This window comes from Colossoma macropomum, unplaced genomic scaffold, assembly GCF_904425465.1.
Source record: "Colossoma macropomum unplaced genomic scaffold, Colossoma_macropomum, whole genome shotgun sequence".
NCBI lineage: Eukaryota > Metazoa > Chordata > Actinopteri > Characiformes > Serrasalmidae > Colossoma > Colossoma macropomum.
Window position 1 is genome coordinate 503,192 of NW_023495280.1, and position 25,327 is coordinate 528,518.

Sequence of the window (25,327 nt, forward strand, 5' to 3'; positions counted from 1 at the left end):
TTACTGAGAAAAGGAAATAGACAAAAGAAGCTGCTGGTGTTCTCAGAACAATGGACTGACCACCCCAGAGTCCAGACCTCAACATCACTGAATGTGTTTGGAATTACTTGGATGGTGAGAAGCAGAAAATGTTAAACCAACTTCTAAGACTGAACTTTGGAGGTGTGTCTGCAGATTTCTTTGAGAAACTGAAATTGAGTCTCTTGAAAAGAATAGAAGCTGTAATAAAGGTAAAGAGTGGACACACTATATTAACATTATTGATGACATGATTCTGTGTGAATTTCTGTAATATTTTTTCTGCTGTTTTGTCCTGATGCTGAAAAATAATTGTGGAATGGAATTTCATGGACGCTGGGTTACTGGAATTTTACCACAGTATCCCAGCGTTGCTAAAAGTTCTACATTTCTGGAGCACAATAAATACATAAGATACATAAGATAAATACATAAAATGCAGGACTACATAAATTAATAAGTATTCATTTGAAATATCAGTCAAATCCAAACATATGATTCCAACATCACTGTGCATTCCTTGTTATGGCCTAAAGTGGCCTCGATAGTCATTCGTGCATGCAGCTGATTTGCTGTTATTTGACACATTCATTATTCAGCAAATAGCAAAGATAATGGATTTACAACACCAGCATCTCCTGTTAATGGGCAAAAATGCATTTCAAGGATCCACAAATCAGTGTGACAGGTGTGACCCCAAGTTGCACTCAGTGAATATGAATGTCACTGTCCATTTCATGCCTTAGCCAATAGTTTCCTCATTTAGCTTACACAGGACAGTTGCTGGTTAGCAAAATAGACATTCTACTCGCTCCTCTGCCTCCACATCTTGGTGTGAACACATCTTTGCTACATTACTTCCATAAAATATGCAATACACAGAGACCACGTGGATCTTATCATTTTTATCCCCCTCTCGCTTCCGCTCCCTTTCTCCCACTCTGTGTCTCTTTCTGTGTCCCTCTAATGAGTAACATTACGCAGTAATGAGCTGAAAAATCTCCCAGATCAAGAGAATTCCACAAAATAACAGTGCAAACAAGCATGAAAAATAATGACCGCCCCCCTTCCCTCCTCTCTTGTGAGTTTTCTTTCTATTTCTGTGTTTTTTTTTTACGCATGTGTGGATTATAGATGACATTCTGCAGCAGTGCACTGCCAAAAGTCCTCAAAAGCTCCTTGCGCTTCCACACTCGCGTCTTTGATAGGCCATAATGTAAGCAGCGTTTGAACAACTTTCCGCCCGAACATGTCAGTTTTTCCTCAGCTCAAAAGTTGACTCTCAGCCTTCGTTTCTTGCGAAATCTCTCCCTCTCTCCTCTCCCGCTTTTCAATTGGAAGGCAGGTGCGTGTAGGAGATTGCATTATGCATTCCGACAGCCTTACCTTGCTCACAAAGAGCGAAACTTGGGGAAAATGCGCATTACGGCTTAAGGAACAGGGTATATGCGGTTCATATTGGGGGCATACACAGCACAGACATGGGTGAGACAAGACTTGGATTACTGACACAATGTGTGGTGATAAGTATGCTGATCTTTTAGCATTCATCCAAAACCCAAAACATGTAGTTGGGCAACATATTACGGATGTGCCCGAGTACTTCAGTGTACTGAAACACTATTTGAGGACTGTGAAATGTGCTTGAGTAAGTACATATATTTCATATATTTGCTACTAAGAAACATTAGGGCTGTACCATGAGTGTGTTGCGACAAAGCTAACTGCTTTAGCTGGTGTTAGCTAGTGGAACAGTGAAAATCTATTGCTATGATAAAATAATATGTTGCCACATTGTCTACTGAGGAGAAAATTCCTTGTGTTGAAGTTGAAAAGTTCTCATCAGCATCGAATGTTGTACATGTAGTAGCTCAATAACTCATCTGAAGGGGCAGCCACTGTTTCTTATTAAAGACAAAGCCCTACCAATGGCTGTTTTTGATTATTAAAACTGCATACTGATACATTTTTGTTCAGCACAAGTGCTGTCACTAATATTGCAAGCCTACAGTCCTACAATAATTAAGTCCCAAGTATGTTTTTTGCCATTATTTTCCCTTTTCATGATTAACAAAATATCCATTAATTAATTTGCTTAAATAATGGTCCAGTTTGGTTAACCATTACTTTGTAACTACTTTGTAATTTCATTGTCTCACTACAATGCATTGCGTTTCAATGCATATGGTTCATGATGGCAATGACTTATATAGGAAGCTAATTGTCCTAAACAGTCGTCTTATAAACATCACCTGCCAGGAAACGAACATCGTCATGCAAAATTGTGATTTCTTTTGAATAAAACAGAAAAATGACATGGTCGGTTGATTGGTGTACTTGAGCTGATTTGCATATTATGTGCTGTACGGCAATCAGATTTCAGTCTGATTAATGCAGCGATCACGATTTTAGCCCTGATTTACCACTCGAGTTTTTGGAGATCCCTGAGAAAAGCATTAGATCAGAGGCATTTGCTTGGGTCTCGCAAATCGACTCTCACTGAAGCCTCGTAGATGCCTGAAAGATATCAAGTAGGCTAAATGTCTGGACCTGTTGGAGAGTCCGAATCCTGATGCGTGAAAAGTGTTGTGACTGGCATAGAGTGCGGTGACGCACTGCAGCCAGTGAGAGTGCAAGACACGGGGTGAGGGGAAGCCCAGAGGAGGAGTTGTACAACATCAATTCATTCTCTCAGCCATGTTTCTTTCTTTTCCCTCTGTTTTTTTTTGCTGCAAATCAGTGCACAAACAACTTGGATGGCTTGCTTCTTGCTGATTTTTCGGAAGAAAAAATCTGTCTCACGCATGTTATCACGTTATTCCCCAAGTCACTTCCCATGTGTGTTTTTGAGACAAAGCATAGTTTAGAGAGCAGACAGACTCATCAGAGATTCCTCCTGGTGAAAGATCTTGTAATGTGTGACCCCCTGTCTCTGGTCAGTCATGTAGTGTGCAAACCAGCACACCAAGTTCAAGATTCCCGATTACAAGACAGTAAGTTGTGTAGTGTGAACAGTACAGTGATCTGGCGACTTAACCGGAGACACGTTTGACAGGCAAGTAGTTAAAATCTTATCAGGTTACAATGCAGACACTAGTCACCTGAAATCACAGAGGGGTAAACAGGATCTATAGGAATGAATTCTAATTTACGATATTCCGAAAAGCAGAAAAGGCTAAGTTATGGTGCTACTAGTGCTTCTCCGTCAAAAAGTTCAAAGGCCAATATTAAGCTTGAGCTCTAAAACTTCCCTCATTGTTAGACAATAAATACATGAATCACTCCTGAAGTTGGGGAGAGGGAAAAAATCTAGATTTACATTTAGATGTTAAATGTAGCTCCAGCACCGGAGGAAGTGTATTTCACTCTCACTCCACACACGGCTGTGATCAGGAGGAATGGCAAAGTTTCATGTGACTTGAATACAAGCTTGCACCTGCAGATGATACTTACACACATTCATCTGCAGCAAAAAAGCCTCATGTTTTCTTTTTACTTTTTATTCCTGTCAAGAATCGTACGTGGCGGACTTTGATGGCCGGAGCTCTCTGCTCTACCGGTTCAACCAAAAGTCCATGAGCACAGTGAAGGACGTGATATCTCTGCGCTTTAAGAGTCGGCAGGCAGAAGGTGTTTTGCTGCATGGGGAGGGCCAGAGAGGAGACTACATCACACTGGAGCTGCACCGCGGAAGGCTAGCTTTGCACCTGAATCTTGGTGAGTCCTGGCTTATTGACCTCACATAACATCGGCAACCAGCCTTGGCTGGTGTTTCTTTTATTTATAACATGAGAATGTTAAAGTTGGCAATAGTAAAACAGATGTGGAATTTGAGTTTTCTCTGAGCTACCGTGTTTCCCATCACTGTATAAAAGAAGCTCCATGCTGCCTTTATTGTTGGATCCACTGTGAGTTTCTGAACGAGTGTGTATGCATTAAGACTGGAATTTGGATCAGTATAAGCTTTTTAATCGATTCACGTCATCAGAGGTAGAATAAAAGATGACTAAATTAGACATTATATACATTGTTGTACACATCAAAACAAATGTAAGAAATCAAGTTATTAAAGAAGAAGAGTAGATTAAAATGCAGAATTATCCACTTTTTTGCCTCAGGTTAATAAAAGCGAGCTGGTTAGTTAGCTGTGGTGTTTATTCACTGCTAGGCCTGTCAGCATGTCTGGACTGAATATCCCTGTACTTTGGATAGCACAGTCAAAGAAATATCATAGTGATAACTGGGGAGGTAAGAAGAAAACCTGAGATTTTTTTTTATTTAAACCTGAAAATAAACCACTGAGATTTTAAGAATTTTGAAGAATTTAAAACAAAAACGTAAACAAAAATAAAATAAAATAAAAAAGGGAATATTTGAGATTCTGCACTATTCAAATTTTATCCTACATATTTCTTGCATTTTATATTTCCCCAAGGACCACATTATATCATTTGTATGATTTATGTACCATAAACAGTCATAATGTTTCATTTTTACTAAATATTTTCCAGCCTCTCATTATCCCTTAGAAATTAATAGGCTGTGTTTGTTACAGTGCCTCTAAGACTGATATATGTAAATGAACTCAGTTCTGATTGGTTGCCCTGTTTTGTGCCTCATTCAGAAAGCAATCTGACGCAGGGTTACATGAGTGGGTGGGGCTAAACTGCTGCAGGTTGAATAAGTGGATATATGTAAATAGGTGGCTCTAGTGACATTACAGAAACAATAAGTTTAAAACAGGCTGCTTTTGCAGCTTGTATGGACTGTATGGATTGGGGAGTGAATTTAATGTTTTGAAACCTTAACAAAATTTACATAGTAAATCAGTAATTTATGTTGAAGCATTTGTACAAAAAAAATCTGATTGTTTTTGGGTCTTATCCCTTCTATTAATGCTAATCTTCAGATGACTCTCTGAGGCAGATTTGGTCTACTCATCAGAGGATCTTGCAAAAAAGTCCATGCCAGCTCCAGTGTGCACTGTCATTAAAGCGAAAGGAAGACACACTAAATACTTAAAAACTTGAAATTTATGTAAATATTTAATACATCAATAACAATTTTCACTCAAATTATCATGCTGATAACATTTGTAATAAAACTCTTTGTATTAAATTGCAAAATAGACCATTTTCAATAGTGGTCTCAGACTTTTGGACCCCACTTGATGCTTTAGACTTTATTATTAAGCACTGTTGTTTTTATGATTCACAGTATTGGATTAGTGTCTGTTACTGTACAGTCATATGCAAAACACCCCGGCCAAATAACATGTTCTGTTGATTTGAAATAAGTTAAGTTAAGTTAATAAGTTAATACATCCTCTACAGGAGACTTAAACATGGAATTTTTCTGTAGTGTACAATTTCTGTTATCTTGCCATGTTTAACATATTGGAATAAAGAACATAAAATTTAAAATGTGCTCAGGCCAAATTTTACTTGTAGTTCTGTACCCTGCCTCTTCTGCTTTTCACATATTAACTATGTTCGAACAAAAGCTCACCTGACAGTAACCTCTTTCTCTCTGTTTCTGTGCCTCCCTCAGATGACACCAGGGTCAGGTCCAGCAGTGGGCGTATGGTGGTCACACTGGGCAGTCTCCTAGATGACCAGCACTGGCATTCAGTGCTCATCGAGCGATTTAACAAGCAGGTCAACTTCACCTTGGACAGACACACGCAACACTTCAGGGCCAAAGGTGATGGAGACTCTCTGGATGTCGACTATGAGGTAGATTTTCCTTTCCTTCTTTTCTCTGAAGAAGTTAAGCTGTTAATAATGCATAACTTTTGCACTACCTGTACTGCTGATAGACTCTGTACATGAGTTAAGAATTTCTAAAAAAAATTTAATTATCTGTGTAAGGAGAAGAAATTGGATCTTGTATCGGTCAACAATTCATGTGGGGGAAAAATTTCTCAAAACAGAACCTCTTCATCTTTTTTAGCCCAAACAGTGGATGTGTGCCGATATTCAGTCATTTTGATAAATCACAATAATATAGGCACTGTGGTTTAGTAAAGCTGCTGTTTGACCGGAGATTTCTTAAATACACAGATCGCCTCTGCTTTCTTACTGCGCACTCACACTTTTACCATGTGATGGGCGGAGCTTGTAGACAATCACAACCAACGCAGAGCCGCAGCATACGTGTCACCCAGCTTGGACAGAGGAAAATGGCTTAGTCTCACATAGGGTTGGGCGAAATGGCCAAAATATTGTATCATGATATGCATCACGATATTTTGTTATTATGATATTTAATAAGCTAGAACAGACAAAATCAGTGACATTTATAAAAAATATTATAATAAACCTACAACTACAATGAGTTTTATTCAGTGTTTCACAAACTGCACTGTAATGAATCTAATTAAATATGACTAATTATGCTTTATTTTAATAAAAAACATGCAGTCAGTCAAAGTGCTGACAATGTCCACAATGTCACTATAACTATCACTATAATTTATCAAGATAACGATAAAATATTGCCATATTACCCATCTCACAATAACAAGCATCACAAACTGTGTATATATGAAATATATACATGAAAGAAGACTGAACCTTACATTGAAACATTGAAAGAAATGTTTCAAGTTGAAATAATTCACTGTACATCTGGAGCATACAAAGTAAAAAGGTTACCTGAAATTAGCATTCTCATCGTGGGTGATTAACAGAGGCAACTAATAAAGTGAAGGTTTCCACATTACAAACTCTTCTGTACTGACGGGTGTGATACAGCGCAGTAAATGCCATTTTTATGGCATTACAGTATAGGTAACAGTAGGATGCTCATTGCTGTATGTCATGTTGGAGCAGCTTATTAGCTTTTTTTTTCTAGGGCAGGTCCTGACCACTAATAGTCCTGTATGATAATGATACACAGTGAGATTCTTCAGTCAGTTTTTAATATTGAATGATTATTTTATAGTAAATACTACACGTTTACTACTAGTGTAAAAATGATAGACCATACACTGTATTTGTTGTGATCTTTTTTTTTTTTTTTACCAGCCTATGCCTACTAAACAGATATAATAGTGCAGTGCACTGCCAGAACTGCACAATGAGGCCTAGAGAACGCTTAATGTCATTTATTGTCTTTTGGGAAAAACTAGGTCTCTGTAGACTTTTGAGATGGTTTTTAACTTGTTGATGTCTGCTCCTCAAAGCTCAGTTTCGGTGGGATTCCTCTCCCTGGAAAGCCTGGGACCTTCCTTAGACGAAACTTTCACGGCTGCGTGGAGAACCTCTACTACAACGGAGTAAACATCATTGATCTTGCTAAGCGACGCAAACCACAGATATACAGTGTGGTAAGTCTGTTCACTGTAATATATAAAATTTTAGCTTGTGAAAAACAAAGATGCAAAGCCAAGTTGGGAGTTTAACAGTTTGAATCAGACTTTTTATACAAATATAATATAAACTATACTGGATGCATGGCTGAATGCATATATGGCATTTATAGTACAGGATTTCTGGGCCAATATCAATAACGAATAATTAACCTGACTGATACCAACAAGCAATAATTTATTCATTGTATGAATAAATTATTCATATATATATATATATATATATATATATATATATATATATATATATATATATATATATATATATATATAGATTCAAAAATAATTGGTTGTAATCATGGTGGGTATTTCTAGTATCAGACCGATATTAATTTATTAAATTTTCCCATTTCTCCCATTGAAATTTACACTATTTGAATGCAATTATAATATACAGTATTGATGATGTATGCTTTTCCACAGGGATGTGCCAAAATAGCATTCCTGGGCCAATAACAGTAACCAATAATTGTGACTCGTTATAATAACCAATACTTTTTTCATTTTAAAACAACTGTAATCCAATAATGAAGTGCAGTGTGCACAATAAAACTGATGATGGACAAAGATGTCCATTACTGTAGACAATTACATTATTTTATGTCAATATGTTATGTTAGTGGACTTCCAGAGCTACGTACAGTGCTAGAAGTCTTGCCCAGGCAATCTTGCTGGTAAAGCAATGGCATTTTTGTCTGGACTGGAATCAAACCCCCAGTCGTCTATGTATGGAAGGTGGTGATATCCACTGTGTTGTTCATTTGAAACTGAAAAACACTAGTGACTTCACATAGGGCAGTAAACTATCAGTTGTTATTTTTGCCTGTAATTCAGTATCCTATATGAAATACACATGAAACACCTCATTTCCATACAACAGACTAATATAATAACTAAATTTTCCATTTTATCAATAAATAGATCAGCTGCCGATATGCTGTGCACCTCTAGTTTTATGTGGAGGTGAAAAACCCCCAGAAACATCATTTTCACCATTAACTTACTGTCTACTAGATTTGTTGCTAATACAAAGTGAGAGACTTTATGTTTGAGGCAAACTGTTTGCATTTTTTATGTTTTTCTTTTGACGGTGATGTCAGAAATGATGTCTCCTCCAGCAGCTGCTTTTACACAGCAGGGTCCAATTTACCTCTGCTGGAGTCAATTTAAGGCTGCTTAAATGTACTGTACTGGAACAATAGCTGCTGTTCTCTGCAAAGACACATTCTCCGTGATCATAATCATATTCTCCTGTCCATCACTGCGTCTCCAGAGAACGTCCAGCTGTCCCTCTAGCTTTGAAACCAAAAATAACAAGACAGTTGAGTCATTTTAGACGGAAGTAGTGATTGAGAGAGGTGGGCTGTCAGACTGGCAGAGCATGTGAGGGAGTGGGTCCTCCGAGGCTGTAGTTCACTGATCTGGTGTCTGTACGGCCCTGTGGCACTGGGATCAATGAGGTGTTCACCTCGCACTGCAGTAACCTTTTCACGGCTACATGAGCTTCTGTCCTGCGGATGTGCTCTCCGTGCTCCTGCTGGTCTCGGTGGAGCTGCGCCTGTGACATTTATCCAGGCTGCCGGCTCCCCTCTGTGGGTTCAGCCCGTCTGGCTCAACCCCCCTACTCTTCATTTCTTTTATTTCCTTCCGCCTCGCTATTCCCTATCTCTTATGATCAACTCTTCTAGCTTCTTGGAATGTTGTACTGTTACTCGGCGTATCTTCTGCCTGTTCCCCTGCCTGTGTTTGACTGTCAGTATTGGCAGTACATTAATTAGTGGTATAAAGTTAATCATTTTTCACAATTTTGCCGTAATTCTTTGGAAAATTGCTTTGATATAGATGTATGTATTTAGTTGTGTATTCATATAAATCAATATATAGAGTGCTGTGCTCAGAGTCTAAACTTCATTTCATTTAGAATTTCCAGTTAAAACAATCATCACATATAAATTAGTCATGTTTCAGTATTGGAAAAGAGCAGAAAACCTATATTTAACAGAAAATTTCACAGAAACCTCAACAAGTAAATGTTATATTATTTTTTTTCGCAGTATTTCAGCATTCATTATTCACTCTTTGCCTTTATTACAGCTTACATTCATTTTAGGGGACTCACTTTCAGTTTCTCAAAGAAATCTGCAGGGATATTTTTCCATACCTGCAAAGTTCAGTCTTAGAAGTTGGTTTAGCATTTTTCACCATCCAAATAATCCAAACACATTCAGTGATGTTGAGGTCTGGACTTCTGAGAACACCAGCAGCTTTTTTATTTGATATGTCTGTTTCCTTTTCTCAGTAAGAGCTTCTTGAACAGCTACACATCCTTTCAGATCCTTTTCATCCTCCCATAGTGTAGAGTTGTCTTCTCACAGTGGAAGGATTTGTGTATTTTTTTCAGCAAGAGTGGAGCTTGATTTTCTCCTCTCTCTCAAAGATGAAAGACTCAAGTTCTGTATAGAGACAGTTTTGATGGTCTACCAGGTCTTGCAGGGCTGTTTCCTCTGTTTTATACATATATACATATATATATATATATATATATATATATATAATTTTTTTCACTTACTTTCCTTTGATTTAATGGAATGAAATGATATAGTGCAAAATGAAAAATATCTGAGACTAAGACTGAGATATTTTCATCTTGCACTATATATAATTTCATTTTGCAGTAGTATGTCTGTATATACTGCCTTTTTGTGTTTTCCTTTTCGTCTTTGACCTTACTGTTTTTTCTGTTTACTTCCTTTATAGGCATAAAGCAGGTGCCTCATCCACATTGACTGACCTACAGCAATGAGTATGACCACACGTTATTAAATAAATACAGCTGCAATGTTTCACGATTAATGGTGCAAATTTGTGAGAAACATAATTCATTTATTTTCTTTTTTGTTTATGTCCTTGCTTTCAATTCTAGAGCTGCTAAATGATTTTTATTATTTTTAAACAATAGCAATAACTGTCTATCTATCTATCTATCTATCTATCTATATATCTATCTATCTACCTACCTACCTAGCTACCTACCTACCTACCTACCTACCTAACCTGCCGTTTGCAAGTGGATTATTTTATCAAATCTTCTCTGAAATATCTCCTGAAAAATTAATAATTTGTACTTAGTGATCCTTTGACTAAAACGTTTTTCTGACGTTTGCTCAGTACTGTATTTGTCTTTATGCCAATATTATGATTAATGAGTGAATTATGTTTCTCACAAATTTGCATCAATCATTTTGAAACATTGCAACGGTATTTATTTAATAATGTGTGCTTATATTCATTGCTATAGGTCAGTCAATGTGGATGAGGTACCTGCTTCATGCCTATAAAGGAAGTCAATAGAAAAAACAGTAAGGCTTACTCTATATACCCAGCTTTCCATTTGCTACAGTTCACCGTGGCAAAGATATCACCCACAGATGTACAAGCACCATGATACACTGTGATCCAGTTACAAGTGCAGTACATCAGATGTTCGTGTGCTGCGAACATCAAACTTTCTTCTTTAAAATGTTGAATAATGTATCAAATTTGCAGTACTATGCTGAGTATCGTGAGTTGAGATGATAATAACCAGCCCTAATAACAATGAGGCAAAGAAACTGGACGCTGTAACTATTAACCAGTGTTCTGCCATATAAATCACTATTAGTTTACTCATTTTTGGTGACAGTTTCATTTTTCATTTGCACTCTCTTGCTCTCTAACAGTTTTTGACAGTTGCACATGATCTGTTATAGCAAATACTCTGGCAGACTGTTTGCATCTGGGTCCCAGTGCCCTTTTGACATTCCCCTGTCGGCGTGTGAACTGACATGTGGCTTGGCCCGTTCTCCCCTCTCCCAGGGCAATGTGACCTTTTCCTGCTCAGAGCCGCAGCTGGTAGCCGCCACCTTCCTGAGCTCCAGCAGCGGCTTCCTGTCTCTGCCGGCCCCGGCGCCCACTCTGGAGGGGCTCTCGGTGCGCCTGCAGTTCCGCACCTGGAACCCGGATGGCCTGCTGCTGTCCACCCGGCTGGCCTCTGAGGAGGAGCCCTGCTACCTGCTCCTGCAGATTAGCAGCGGTCGCCTTCGCCTCACCCACCACACCTCTGACCTCAAGACATCGGAAGTGTCCACTGGTAAGTCAGTCATTGGTGTTTTTTTGTTTGCATCAAGTTGGACATCTTAAGTGAAGTGGTTCATTAAAACAAGTATTGGGTCGTTATCTGTACTGGAAAAGAAGAAGGAATATATTTCCATAACTATAATCCAGCATGTGAAAAGCAAGATCCTGCAGATGATAGTTTGTGTTTGAGGTGGCAAAAATATCATATCACGCTACTTAAAGACATTTTCATGATACACAATACGTATCACGATATCTTGCACTACTAGTGCCACATTCCAAAACTTCGATATGATTTTGATACAAAATTGTACATACTGTGCTGTATTCGGTCCAACTGAACAGCACAAATTATGCTCTCTTCGTAATGAAACATGCAGTTCATCAGTGTTCTTTAAGTATTGACTAGGGATGATAAGATTGATCAGGCTTGTGATTGTTAGTCAGCCAATATTCCTTTAACCCCTTAAAATCCCTAGCTGATTACATGCTAAGGCTTATTATTCAGTAACTACAGGGAGCTGTTCTTAGGTTATAAGAGGTCTGTAATAAAACATTGGGTCCGCCCGGTGGGCCCTGGCTATTTAAGGAGCTATAATGAGATAATGAGAACCAATCAATGGTGCAGAATATGTAAGCCAAATTTTGCTACATGCACTGTAAGGAAACATTTCTCACCATGCCAGTATTATTCGCAAAGTGACTCATGAGGGAAGTAAACTCCATTTTACCTTTTAACACCATTAACCAGTTATGACACTTTAGAGCAGGGGTTCTCAACCTTTTCCACCCCAAGGCCCATCTGTGTAGCTACAAAGCACAGCAGCCCACAGGAAAACTAAAATCAGCTTTTTTAAACAGCTTTATTTTTCTTTTTTTAAATGCTGACACTGAAAACCTGAGAATTATGGCCTGAAAAAAGTTTCAGATCGGCATGATTTGGGGCTGCAGGCCATCGTGTAATTGTTTGGTCTCGAGATGTCTCTAGTTTTGAGGTTTTTGTGATTCATTTTAAACAGATGGACCCTAACTCCTCTCACTGGGCTTTTGGATTAACGTCATCACAATCAGCAATAATGATAAATCTCACTTGATATCTACTTTTTTGTCGTTAGTTTAGCAATTCTTTACCTACTCAAGTCACTGATGCTCTGACAAATATACGCTTCGCAATCCATGAGCTGGAACGCATATCTTATGATTTTATTCATGATGACGTTTAATTAGCCCGCTACTGCGATGTTTGTATTTATACATCTCTATTAATATTTTTACTCGTTATAATTTGAAAACGTCTAATTCTTAGATTTTTAATTATTAAGTTAATCTTTTTTCCACTTGTTTTTATGACTTTAAGAGATGTTACCAGCCCACTATGATTTACTGCTCCCTCTGAGCCCGCAGACCACTAGAGCATGGTTCATGGCCCACTGGTTGAGAAACCCTCCTTTAGAGTACATCATCCAACAAAGTGTAGCAAGTATCAGAAGCTAGCAGAATTAGCAAAGACAGATAACAAGACACCTACAATAAGCTACTAAACTGTAGGGCTGCAAGGGAGTATTCAATAAAATTTGATAAACTCATTGTTTAATATTTAAAAATGTAAATGCAGTTGAATAACTGGGACTTTCACCCATTTTAATGAGCATACATTGGAATTCGTTAGTCTGACAGGAACCAATTAAGTCCAGTCCAATTAAACCGGACAATCTGTCCTGTGTTTGTAACTTATTTTGCAGTTGATAAATGTTCTTTAAGTACTGACGATATCCATAATGTACCCAGATTGCCTACCTCAAGTTTGCATATTATTAGAGCGATGAAAATTGGCATTCTATTGAAAGAGAATATGGTATTAAATGATCCAGGACCCGACACCAAGATTAAACACCGCTGATTCTCCGCTTAATCTAACTGAAAACACCTCTCAGCCTTGCCAGTCGTACATGCACAGGGATCAGCAGTGTAAATGCTTTTTTATTTCAGGCAGGTAAGCTATGCAAGGCATGACATTCTTTCTTTTCCTAAGACAGCGTAGATTGACTCACTGCCATGTTCGGTGCTATGCGGAAAAAAAGCAAAAACCCATTTGCGTCTTATCTCGCGACTCACAAAGCCAGGCAGCGTCACGTTTTTGTCTGCTTCTTCCTAAGATAAATGTGCGAAATATACGGTGGTGGCAACCCACCCAAACAGGATTAGCCCATCGCACATGCTCAGACAGACAGACAGCTGCATATTTCACCCCAGCTGTGGGGCCTGACGTGCTGTTCAACAACAGTCATCAGAGGGAGTGAGGAAGAAAGGCGCTCTCCATCTGTTGACTTTCTGAGGGCTCGTCCAGGAATGCAGTGGCGTTTCTTGTACGCCTGAAGCTCATGTGGATTTTTGACCACAATGTGGAGATCTGTAATTACGGTCAATAGGAGAAAGAGCGGTACGGTGAGCGTAATTGTGGCCCAAACGTGAGATCAAGCTCGAACGGCAAGCAGATGGCTGGCACAGAGGGGACCGTGGACACACAGCGGCCACACACAGCTTGTGTGCCCTTCACGTGTAATGGCCGGAATTAATTAAATCAAACCACATAGAGAGTTCCTACCAGTGTTTGCTGCCAGGTTGGCTTTGATGCCACTGCATATGCATAACACCAAGCTTGCCTGCATTTCGCTTGCGGTTTATATTGTTGTAGATTCAAAAGACTCACAGTCCAATAGATCCCACCTACACTTGCTGATATTTATAGTTCTTACACAGAATAGCACATTTTCCAGCTTTGCTCGCAGTTCTAACTTAGCCAAGCAGTCAAAGTGTTGGAATATTCAGCTGGGGGAAAACTATCAACTCATTTTTAGGCCTGTCACAATTATTAAATTTTAATCGACGATTAATTGTCATATAAATAATTGTTCATATGTTCATTTTGTGCAACTAACTAATAAGTTTATTAGTTATCTTATATCCTTGCTCTTTACTTCGCAGCAAACTCTGCACTGTACTGTGCATATCAAGTATCTACAGTATCTGAGACTATGAGCAAAAAAACACTTGTTCTGCAAGCATACATGCTAAAATAAGCATTAGCAATACTAACTATCAAATTAACTGACATTCCATCGTCACTGTGATATAGCGCACAGTTAAAAGTGAGACTTTCTTTTATTTACATTTATTTGACTAAAGCCAACTGATGGAAATGCATCTGGCTCACATCATGCTTGTTGCGATACAATGTGATTGTAAAATCTAATGAATGTGGATTAAATAATTGGGATCATCTCAAATAATTGCAGTCAGGTGATTATGTAATGATGAGTCATTCTCAAGCACATTTAGTTGTTGCTGCAGAGCAGCACTCCTGAGGGCCTCCTTGGGTTCAAGATTGAAAAAACGAATTTTGAGTTTATGGCCTAATCCGATGACAGACGTTTAATTTGGGGGAAGGACGTTGAAGTAAAGGCAGGAATCATGGGTGAATACATGTTAAATATATAAATAAGCACCTTACGTGTTTAAGGTGTTAGTAACTTCAGGCTCCTGCAGATGGTGTTGCACGAGGATGATCGGGCTATAAATACCTGCGTGGTATGTGACGGGATTCATAGATTGAAAAAAGGTGGTACAGTGCACTGAATGTCTCATTCGATGTGTGGACAATGGGTCGCAAAGCAGATATTAATGATTAGCAAAAAGGAGTGATTCCATTAGGGTGTGCCAAAGGCCACAGTGAGAAGGAAGTAGCTGAATCTACATGTGTGTTGAGGTCATACAAGTCGACCAGCAGTGGCAAATATCTCAGTCTACAGGAAATTCTAATCAGAATTGTGGCTGAAAGACGAAACTGATGGACAGGGTCCGCCGGCATGTTTCATGGCTTGTGAATAAAAATGGCTTCGCTTCCAGGCAAGAATTACTTCTATAAGTTAATGCAGGTCCTTCACAACCAATTTCTGAAAGAACGCTTCTCAGGGAACTGCATACCATGAACATATGGAGCTGCACGGTTACAGTGGGCGAAGAGACACAAAAATTGGACTGTTCATGATTGGAAACGAGTTATCTGGTCAGATGAATCTTGTTTCTGCCTGTATGTGAATGATGCTAGGCATCGTGTTCATCGTAGACTTAGCATTGCTGTCATCTCATAATATAATGATCAGATCACATATCATTCCAGGAAAATGGACTGTGATCTGCTCAGAATACGAAATGATAGCACTGTAATTAAGTGAACTTTTTTATACAGAATGCTACCTCTGAGCGTCTGTCACCTCATATCTCTCATTAATACTCTTTTACTGTCTTTGTAAAAGCAGTCTCTTCATGAATAGTTGTCAGTGTCAATTTACAGAGATCTCTTTTTGTGGTCTTGCATGCATGTATGTGCTGCTTCAGGGTTAGAATGATCAGAACATTTTAAGCTGTCCATCAGCCATTGTGCCCTTCTGCTCCTTCTCTTTCTGTATATGTCTGTGTGTCCTTGGGTTGCCAGCTATTCAACATTAGAATTATTAGGCATTCATTTGTATTGATTCAGCATTTATAAAAGGTTTCATTTTCAAACTTTTTTTCTATGTCTTGTCTGCAGTACATTTAGAAACTAGTACATTCAAAAATGAATCCCGCAACTATGTCATTTCTACTCACACTGCACTTTCAAACCAGCCAGATTTTTGGGAAACCCTGTGTGACAGGAAGGAGCTTGTGAATGAAACACATATAGAAAACAGCACTGTTTTTCTGGTTTTCATAGGACTTGCTTAACATCCTTGCTTTTACATGCAGTTTCACTGTAGCAACTGTTTTCAACTATTCTATGCAATTTCACTACCACAACATTTTCTTCTCCGGATTTGCACTTGGAATGGGAGGGCATTGCCCCTCTTCTTTAGTTGAGTTGGGGCGAACAACCCAGTGCCCCCCTGCTATGTTGGCACCTATGGCAACACTGACAGTGAATCTTTCATAGAGCAGTGAATTAGTACAGTAACACATTCACCCTGACATTCAGCTAATATTTACTCTTTTCTTGCATCTTTGATGATAGGTCAGAGGGTCAACGATGGTCTGTGGCACTTGGTGAGTCTCAGCACTAGAGGTCTGCAGATGACCATGACCCTGGACAACGAGCCAGCCTCATCAATTCAGCTGGAGGACTACCTGGAGCCAAGAGATAATTACTACTTTGGGGGTAGGACAAGTCTGTCATCAATGTCTGTGATTACATACCTGATATACAGCCGTTAGTTTGGGCACCCTTGGATCACATTGCATGTTTTTGTAGATTTTCTGAGTGAAGATAACTTCTGCACATTTTAATACTCATTTAGTGTTTATTTGCAAAATTTAATGGGAAAAAAAACATACAAAGTGGCTTGAGCAAAACATGATGTTTTAAAAGAAGCATTCCTTTGTGCTGGACAGAAGAAAAGAGGTTTAGTTCCCAACTACTTCTTCATGCTTTCAGCCATTGCATAGTTTCATGCAAACCCATCACCAGCACACCTGATCTAATTTAACAAAGTATTGATTAGTTAAATCAGGTGTTAGATGGTAACTACTAATAATACTGGGCTTCTTCAAGGAGAGATCTGGAAATGGTAAAAATGGGAACATTGACAAATATAAAATCACTACCTATTGCATTAATATTTGTGTTTTTGTCTAATATTAGTATATGTCATGTACATAAACTCTTACTGCCTTGATAATCATCTTTTTAAATTTAATTACTTTTCCACAGTACTGTATTGTCATGGCCGAATGAAAACTGACTTTTCTATTCTTTTAATTGTATTTTTATGTTTTGGTGAGTTGAATATACAGGGGAAAAAAAAACATAAATTATGAAATATGCCATAACTTTTGCACAGGTCACATTTCATGCTTTATTTTTCCCCTCAATATGGCAAATAAACAGTAAATGTGCATTAAAATGAGCAGAAGTATGTTCTCTGTAGAGGATATGTGAACTTATTTTCACTCCACCAGGGGCGAGGGGCACCCAAACTTTTGCATACGACTGTATCAGCAATATAAGCTAAACAAACATGCAATAAATTCTAATTAATATAATTGAATCACCTCTTCAACGCCCTTATTTTGGTCTGATGATTTGGGATATGTCTCCAAACCTGCAGCAGTGCAGAAGTAAAGCTGATGACAGGGTCTGCCAGCGCGTTTGTGAATAAAAATGGCTTCGCTTCCAGGCAAGAATTACTTCTATAAGTTAATGCAGGTTCCACCCAACCAATTTCTGAAAGAACACTTCTCACGGAACTGCATACCATGAACATATGGAGCTGCACGGTTACAGTGGGCGAAGAGACACAAAAATTGGACTGTTCATGATTGGAAACGAGTTATCTGGTCAGATGAATCTTGTTTCTGCCTGTATGTGAATGATGCTGGGCATCGTGTTCATCATAGACTTAGCATTGCTGTCATCTCATAATATAATGATCAGATCACATATCATTCCAGGAAAATGGACTGTGATCTGCTCAGAATACTAATTGATAGCACTGTAATTAAGTGATTTTTTTTTTATACAGAATGCTACCTCTGAGCGTCTGTCACCTCATATCTCTCATTAATACTCTTTTACTGTCTTTGTAAAAGCAGTCTCTTCATGAATAGTTGTCAGTGTCAATTTACAGAGATCTCTTTTTGTGGTCTTGCATGCATGTATGTGCTGCTTCAGGGTTAGAATGATCAGAACATTTTAAGCTGTCCATCAGCCATTGTGCCCTTCTGCTCCTTCTCTTTCTGTATATGTCTGTGTGTCCTTGGGTTGCCAGCTATTCAACATTAGAATTATTAGGCATTCATTTGTATTGATTCAGCATTTATAAAAGGTTTCATTTTCAAACTTTTTTTCTATGTCATGTCTGCAGTACATTTAGATTTGGGATATGTCTCCAAACCTGCAGCAGTGCAGAAGTAAAGCTGATGAGGTTCTATGGGTAATGAGTATAATTCTAGAGTGTACAGAACAGAGTCTGCTGCCATGAGGGAAACCAAAAGAAAAGACTGCAATGTGTCCTAGAGCTGCAGCACAGATTCATCCCTTAGGCAGGAAGGTGGGGGCAGCCATGATACAAATATCCTTGGCATTAAATGTCACTGATTCACTGTTCATCCAAAAACTGCAGAAAGCCAAGACATACGGAAAAGTCATACCAGCTGTTCCACTATTACAGAGTGTCTTTGGTGCCATATCAAACTTTATAACTCCATTTTTTCCCCACCATTTGAAAATGCCAGCCTTTATGATTTTTGGAATATTTCATGATGAACAAACTAATAGAAATGTTCCAAAATTGCAATTGCAATCACATTTGGGCTGTCATATGAATGAAATAATTAACTATGCTCATGGTTTATTGCAGTGAATCATATTTATCTTATTTGCTCAAATTTGACACTAAGATGTTTTTTTTTTCCATTTAAAAAGTAGTACATTATGCTACACCATATGGCCAAAAGTATGTGGGCATGAGGTGTGTGAGGAGTATGAGGTGGCCAAGCAGCTTAACACAAGCCTAAGATCACTATACGCAATGCCAAGCGTTGGCTGGAGGGCTGTAAAGCACACTGCCACTAGACTCTGGAGCCGTGGAAATGTTCCCTGGAGTGATGAATCACTAAATGGCAGTCTGATGGATGAATCTGGGTTTGGTGGATGCCAGGAGAACACTACCTACTGGAATGTATAGTGCCAACAGTAAAGTTTGGCAGAGGAGGGATAAAGAGCTGGAGCTTTTCACTATTTGTACTTGGTACCTAAATGGTAGCGTTAATGCTACAGCATACAAAGACATTTTAAACAAATATATTCTTCCAACTGTGTGGCAGTAGTTTGGGGAAGGACCTTTCCTGTTCCAGCATGCCTGAGCCCCTGTGCACAAAGCAAGCGCCATAAAGACATGGTTTGATGAGGTTGGTGTGGAGGAACTCCTTTGGCCTGCACAGAGCCCTGACCTTAACCCCACTGAACACCTCTAGGATTAACTGGAACGTCGACCTCACAAATGCTCTTTTGACTGAATGAGCACAAACTCCCACAGACACACTCCAAAATCTTGTGGAAAGCCTTTCCAGAAGAGTGGAGGCTGTAGCCACAATCAGTGCCCATGGTTTTGGAATGGGATGTCCAACAAGCTCATATAGGTATGATGACACTATTTTGGCAATGATATGACAAAAAACCTTCCCTGACCGTAACCAAAGGGGTATGGTCACTGCAATATCAGATCTCAGATGTTATCCAGGTTGCCTCTGGTTGTAGATTTAAAATGCAGTGATCTATTGTGAGACACATCTACTATAAAGTTATAAATGTAAACCCTTATATGTTAATAACCACAGTTTCAATAAATGGCTGGTAAGGGAGCATGTAAAGGTCTGTATTCGCCGAGTGAGAAGGCTGTCATGTCCTGTCTGTTTCTTATGTTGTGATGCCATTAGAGATGAATTCCTTCTTGGAATCATTTAATATGGATTTCTGTTTCTTACTATACTGAGATTAACTGTATTATTCATTTGTTAAGAGCACCACTCACCAAAGCACTTCACAGAACTATTCAGTTTAACTACTTACGATTGTGTTGCAGAGCAGCTTTCAGCTCAAACTCGGGTCTACAGCTGTCATGTATTTTATAGCTCTTTAAAAACAAATAAATAAATAAATAAAACAAGCAGCCCATCAGAGGCGCGATGCCGCTCACGTCTTCATAAGCTGCTTTTCCTAGAATCCGAAAGACCAGTGCTCTACAAGTCTGTCAACATTCGACATCCCATATTCTGCCTCTAATCAACAAATTGCAAAGTGTTCCAGTGAAAGCATCCAATGTGCATTCAATTTCTTCATGTAAATGTCCTGTAAAAAAGCATGGCTGTATGTGTAGATCCCACACAACAGCATTTTTCTTAAATCGCCAACAAAGCCGTAACAGATGTAGAATATACTAGTTTGCTTTTCTGGGAAACAGAGACCAAAAGAACATTTGCTTTTGACTGATGAGAGAATTCCGCATCACAAAATCTTCATAATGAATGGTCATTACAAGCTTAATGATCTATGAGTAGTAAAAATCATTCTTATTATCAGTTGGTAGACAGCCGGTAGCTCTTCATTGCCTGCAGTTAAGAGGCTTATAATGAAACAGCAACAGGAAATTATGTGAATGTTGTCAGTCAACCAGGTCACTGAATAGTCAGGCAGTAGTGAGCCAAGATGACTACACTTGTAGACACTTGAAGATGTATCTAGAAGACATTTCCTGAAGGTGAAGGTGTAAAAGTTAGAGACTATTCATATATTGTTTACATACTGTTAACAGAAAATCACACAGAAACCTGCACAACTACATGTAAAAGCATTTTTCAGTATTTAGAGTGTCCACCCTTTGCCTTTTTACAGCTTCCATTCTTGCTTTCAGTTTTTGAAAGAAATCCACAGGGATGTTTTTCCACACCTCCAAAGTTCAGTTTAGAATTTTCTGCTTCTCACCATTCAAATAATCTGAATTACAAATTTAGACTCGTCAGTCTATAAAACCTCCACATTCTACACTCAAGTGTCCAGTTCTCAAGTGGTGTTCTAGTGCAGATGTTATCTGATGGGGACAGTTTTGGTGGTCTACCAGATCTTGCAGGTGGTTGTTAGGAGCCCCGTTTTCTCTGGAGCTCCAATGTTGGAAGCTCCTGTTTTTTTTTCACGTTTTTTCATAACTTTCTCCTTCCTTATGCAAGTGGATTATCTCTTATACCTAATCTCCTCAGAAATGTCTTGTTTGGCTATTTTAGATGCGCATAAGAGAGACAAATTAAAAGGCAGCTAGGGTGGGTATGGGTAGCTGTTTATGTGAATGTTAGGAACAGAATGTCAGTGTTTGTAAACAGCGTTTGTTGGAAGGACTCAGCTGTAACTGGTTGAGTTTAAGATTGGAGGGGTGGAACAGTAAAAGTGGCATTAAGTGCAGAAATACGAAGAGTGGACAAATTAAATACTGATAGATTTAATTTTATACTCAGGTGACTTTTGTGTAATTTTCTGTTAAATATGTTTCCCGCTTTTCGCACTAATGCTAAAAAATGGCCCTTTTGACTGGAAATTAATCGAAATAGTGCAGTGTTTTGAAGATTATTCCAAACGTCTTACTGCTAGACAAGAAGAAAATTAGCCCGTGTTTAAAAATGCCTTTCTGTCAGTACATCCAGTACATCCTACACTGTTTGACTGAATTGCACCCATCACTGAGGACCTGTCTTCCATGTTTTCTCAGGATGTCCGGTGGCTCAGAACGGCTCCAGCTGTATGAACCCAACCATGGCCTTCCAGGGATGTATGCGTCTCATCCTCATCAACAACCAACCAATTGATCTTATGCTTGTCCAGCAAGGGGTCATGGGAAGCTGGAATCAACTACAGTTTGACATCTGTGGCATTCAGGACAGGTAAATAATTTCATTTTCTTACTTCTGAAAGTAACTCAACCTTGGACTTTTTGACATTGGTAAAATACACCTGTTTATAGATTTATTGGATCTTTAGTAGAAAGATCTCTTATCTGCACTGTAGCGACCCATTTCAGACACAAAGCTGTATGATAGTTTCAGTTATAGTACCTTTTCTATTCTAACTGAAAGGATTATTATAGCTTATATCAGAGGTCGCCATCTAATCCGCAAACGGCCAGTGTGGCTGCAGGTTTTCATTCTAGTCAAGCAAAAGCACACTTGTTTAATCATTACAACAGTAGTTACATGAAGTGTGCTTCTGCTTGGCATGAAAACCTGCAGCCACACTGGCTCTTCACAGATGCTAGAGCTTGAAATATTTTTCCTGGTGGGATCCGACTGCCTGGGTTGGGCTGAGTTAGGTTCAGATGTCACAAATATGTTATCTTGTGTTTCTCAGCTTTTGTTTTCTCCTTACTTTATTCTTTCACCCACGTTTCATTAGGCTACCTTAAAAGTTTGTAATCTGGTACTCTGGAGTCACCCACTCATGTTGTTGACAGGATTTAGGACCACAAGCCCCACACAAAATTGATCTGCTGGAAAAAATAAAAACAGCCAATCGATTCAGGAGAGCACAGTTTAGTGCAGCCAAAAGGACATACTTGGCGTTCTAGACTAAAAAAGGTTGAATTGGACAATATGACAATACATATTGTTATTGTGATAATTATGTCACAATACAATACAAAATGCAGTCTCACTTTATCTGGGTAGCCCACTATAGTCCACTATAGATTATCTACAGATTGTTAACAAACTAACTGTTGAAACTCAGTTGATTCTAAACAGTGGTGGGGTTAGGGTAAGGATTTGGACCAGGTTTAGGGCTAGGACCAGGGTGAGGGTTGGGTTTAGGTTTTGGGTTGAGGTTAAGGTTAGAGTTAGGATTAGAGGCAGGTTTAGAGTTAAAGACAATAAGGCTCAATTTAGTAGATATTTAGTTGAATGTAACTTCAAAGTAATTAAGTATCTACAATGCATCTAAAGTGGACTATCCAAATAAAGTATTATCCAATATGCTATTCTAAATGTATCATGCATATCATCAGTGCTTGTCGAAAACTGACCAACTGCCTGTTTTATTAGAAAGATAGCAAAATTAGCCCTGTTTAACTGGATTTAGTACTGCAAATACTGAATGTTCATAGTGTTTCATAGTATTTTTACATTGTAGCACCACTAGTTCTTTTTTCTCAGTTTCAACTGATCAGATGTCAAAAAACTAATATCGTGACATTGCATGCTGCGAAAATATCAATATCAGATTTTGGCCATATAGCCAAGCTCTAGTTGGAATATAGTTAAAAAGCATTGTTTGAAGAATACATATGTTAAGAAGTGGAATTTAATCTATTTTTTATTATTTTATATAATTTTTTGTCCATTATCTGGTGATGGCTATTATTGTTGCTTCACAGTAATTTACTCAGTTTTAACACAGAAAGATCAGGTTTTGTTCTGCACTTTGGGTGCTAATGGGCCAGTTTGGATCAGTTTGGGAGGGGATTTTGTTGGACCCCTTTAGCAAAAACTTGGCTTGGGTCAGGCACAGGTCCATACAAAATGTTGTCAAGCTCCAGACTGGTTCAGACTGAAATCTTGGTTCTTGGACAGTCTGGTCAGGCCCTGGCCACATCTCCACTATTTTTTGCAAAATACTGAATATTGCTTATATTTTTGCATGTTACCACTATGAAACATTACCTGAGGCTGTGTAGTGAATTCCTTCTATGACACAACCCCATATTAAAGAAATCTTTCACCCAAACGTGGCTAACAATGCATGAAAGCTTGTGCGCACCAATTAGCACGGTTCACTTGCTTAATACTAATCAGCCTCTGCTACCTTTCATTTGCCGATAGCAGTATAACTGGGAAACTTGCTGTCGGTAAACAAGTCCAGACTTAGCACCGCTGTTCTTTGCTTGTCCCCACGACAAAAATATCACTTTGCTCTCGTTACAGTCATGGCTCGACACAAAAGCGGCGCTTTCATGTCTTCACACCTGTCAGTGCTTTGTTTGTCGCTCGGGCCTCCAGCAGCGCTAGCAGAGCCGGGCTAACTATCAGAGCCCTAATTAGGAACAGGAAGATGTTCATTCTGTAATGTCACTCAGGTTAGTGGCCCCGCTAACAAGCTCAGTGCTATATCCTCTGGTGTCTCTCATTACCGGATGCTGGAATCGGGGGGCCCCCGATCGACCCACTGCCACGTGGCAGCCTACGTGGAGGCGGTCCGCGGGGGGTCCGGGATGGAGGAAACAAATGAGTAAGAAAGTGACTCGTTCTCTTGACTCCTCATTAGCTTTCTTTTTGGACAAACAGGACATACAGTGTGATGCAAGAAACATATTCTGGGGGTTGCAGCATCATCCACGTGCGAGACTGATATAAATTTACCACTACAATGTAATCTGCTGCAGCACAGCCACATTAGGTACTGTCTCCTAGGAGCGAGTTGAAACCTCTTTTTTACGTATTTATTTTTCCAATATGCCTAAGACTATAAGACTACCATATACAATGCATTCTCGATCAAACAGAAGAACCATGCAAAGAGCCATTATGCATAAAAATGGAACTATATGAAACTCATGGTTCTAAATAGAACCATTTCCTTTGCTAAAGAACCTCTGGAGAGCCATCTTGTAGTCTAGAGTAAGTGTAGTAATATATAAATCATTTGTAATGGTAAAACAGTGAAACTAAGACGGGATGTACATTACATTGCTCTCAACACATATGAGCAGATGGAATGAACAGCTGGTCATCATCATCACATACATGTACTGAATGAGTTTGCTAGCGAGTAACCAGACCATAATCTGTCCTGCAGCTGTCTGCTGATATTTTTACTGAAAAAGAAGAAATCCACTAATCCCCACATGCACAAAACCTCGTATCTCCATAAACATAACTTTACAGGGGAAGAAAATAATGTTCCTAACTTTTCATGTAACTTAATATTGCAAGATTATCAATTTGGAGCAATTCTTTTGGTCCAGTCATCGTAGAATTTTGACACAGTCTAAACAGCAGCTGCTGTTTTCAAATTCTGTAAAAAAATAAAAATAAATAAATAAATAAATAAAAATGACAAAATTGAAAAAAAAATGCAAAGTTTTGTTTGTACAGTTACAATATGAAGAGTTTTATTCCAAAATGCTATATTTACAGTCAATGTATACAATCAATAAGTAAAAAAAAAATGCATGCTGTTTGTCAAAAAAATGCATTTTATTTCTCTGTTAAATGTAGGATTTATCATATTATAGCATTGATATTACTTAT

The 25,327-nt window shown here is 38.7% G+C and overlaps 1 protein-coding gene across 1 annotated transcript in view; it reads left to right on the top strand.

Moving 5' to 3' along the window:
• Positions 1–25,327, top strand: part of cntnap5a (contactin associated protein family member 5a) — a 140,390-nt gene that overhangs the window by 72,701 nt on the left and 42,362 nt on the right. The window contains exons 5-10 of the mRNA XM_036561924.1: positions 3,532–3,735; positions 5,569–5,753; positions 7,205–7,348; positions 11,246–11,519; positions 16,557–16,700; positions 21,799–21,970. Coding sequence (XP_036417817.1) covers positions 3,532–3,735; positions 5,569–5,753; positions 7,205–7,348; positions 11,246–11,519; positions 16,557–16,700; positions 21,799–21,970 — 1,123 coding nt within the window. The remainder of the gene's footprint in view (positions 1–3,531; positions 3,736–5,568; positions 5,754–7,204; positions 7,349–11,245; positions 11,520–16,556; positions 16,701–21,798; positions 21,971–25,327) is intronic.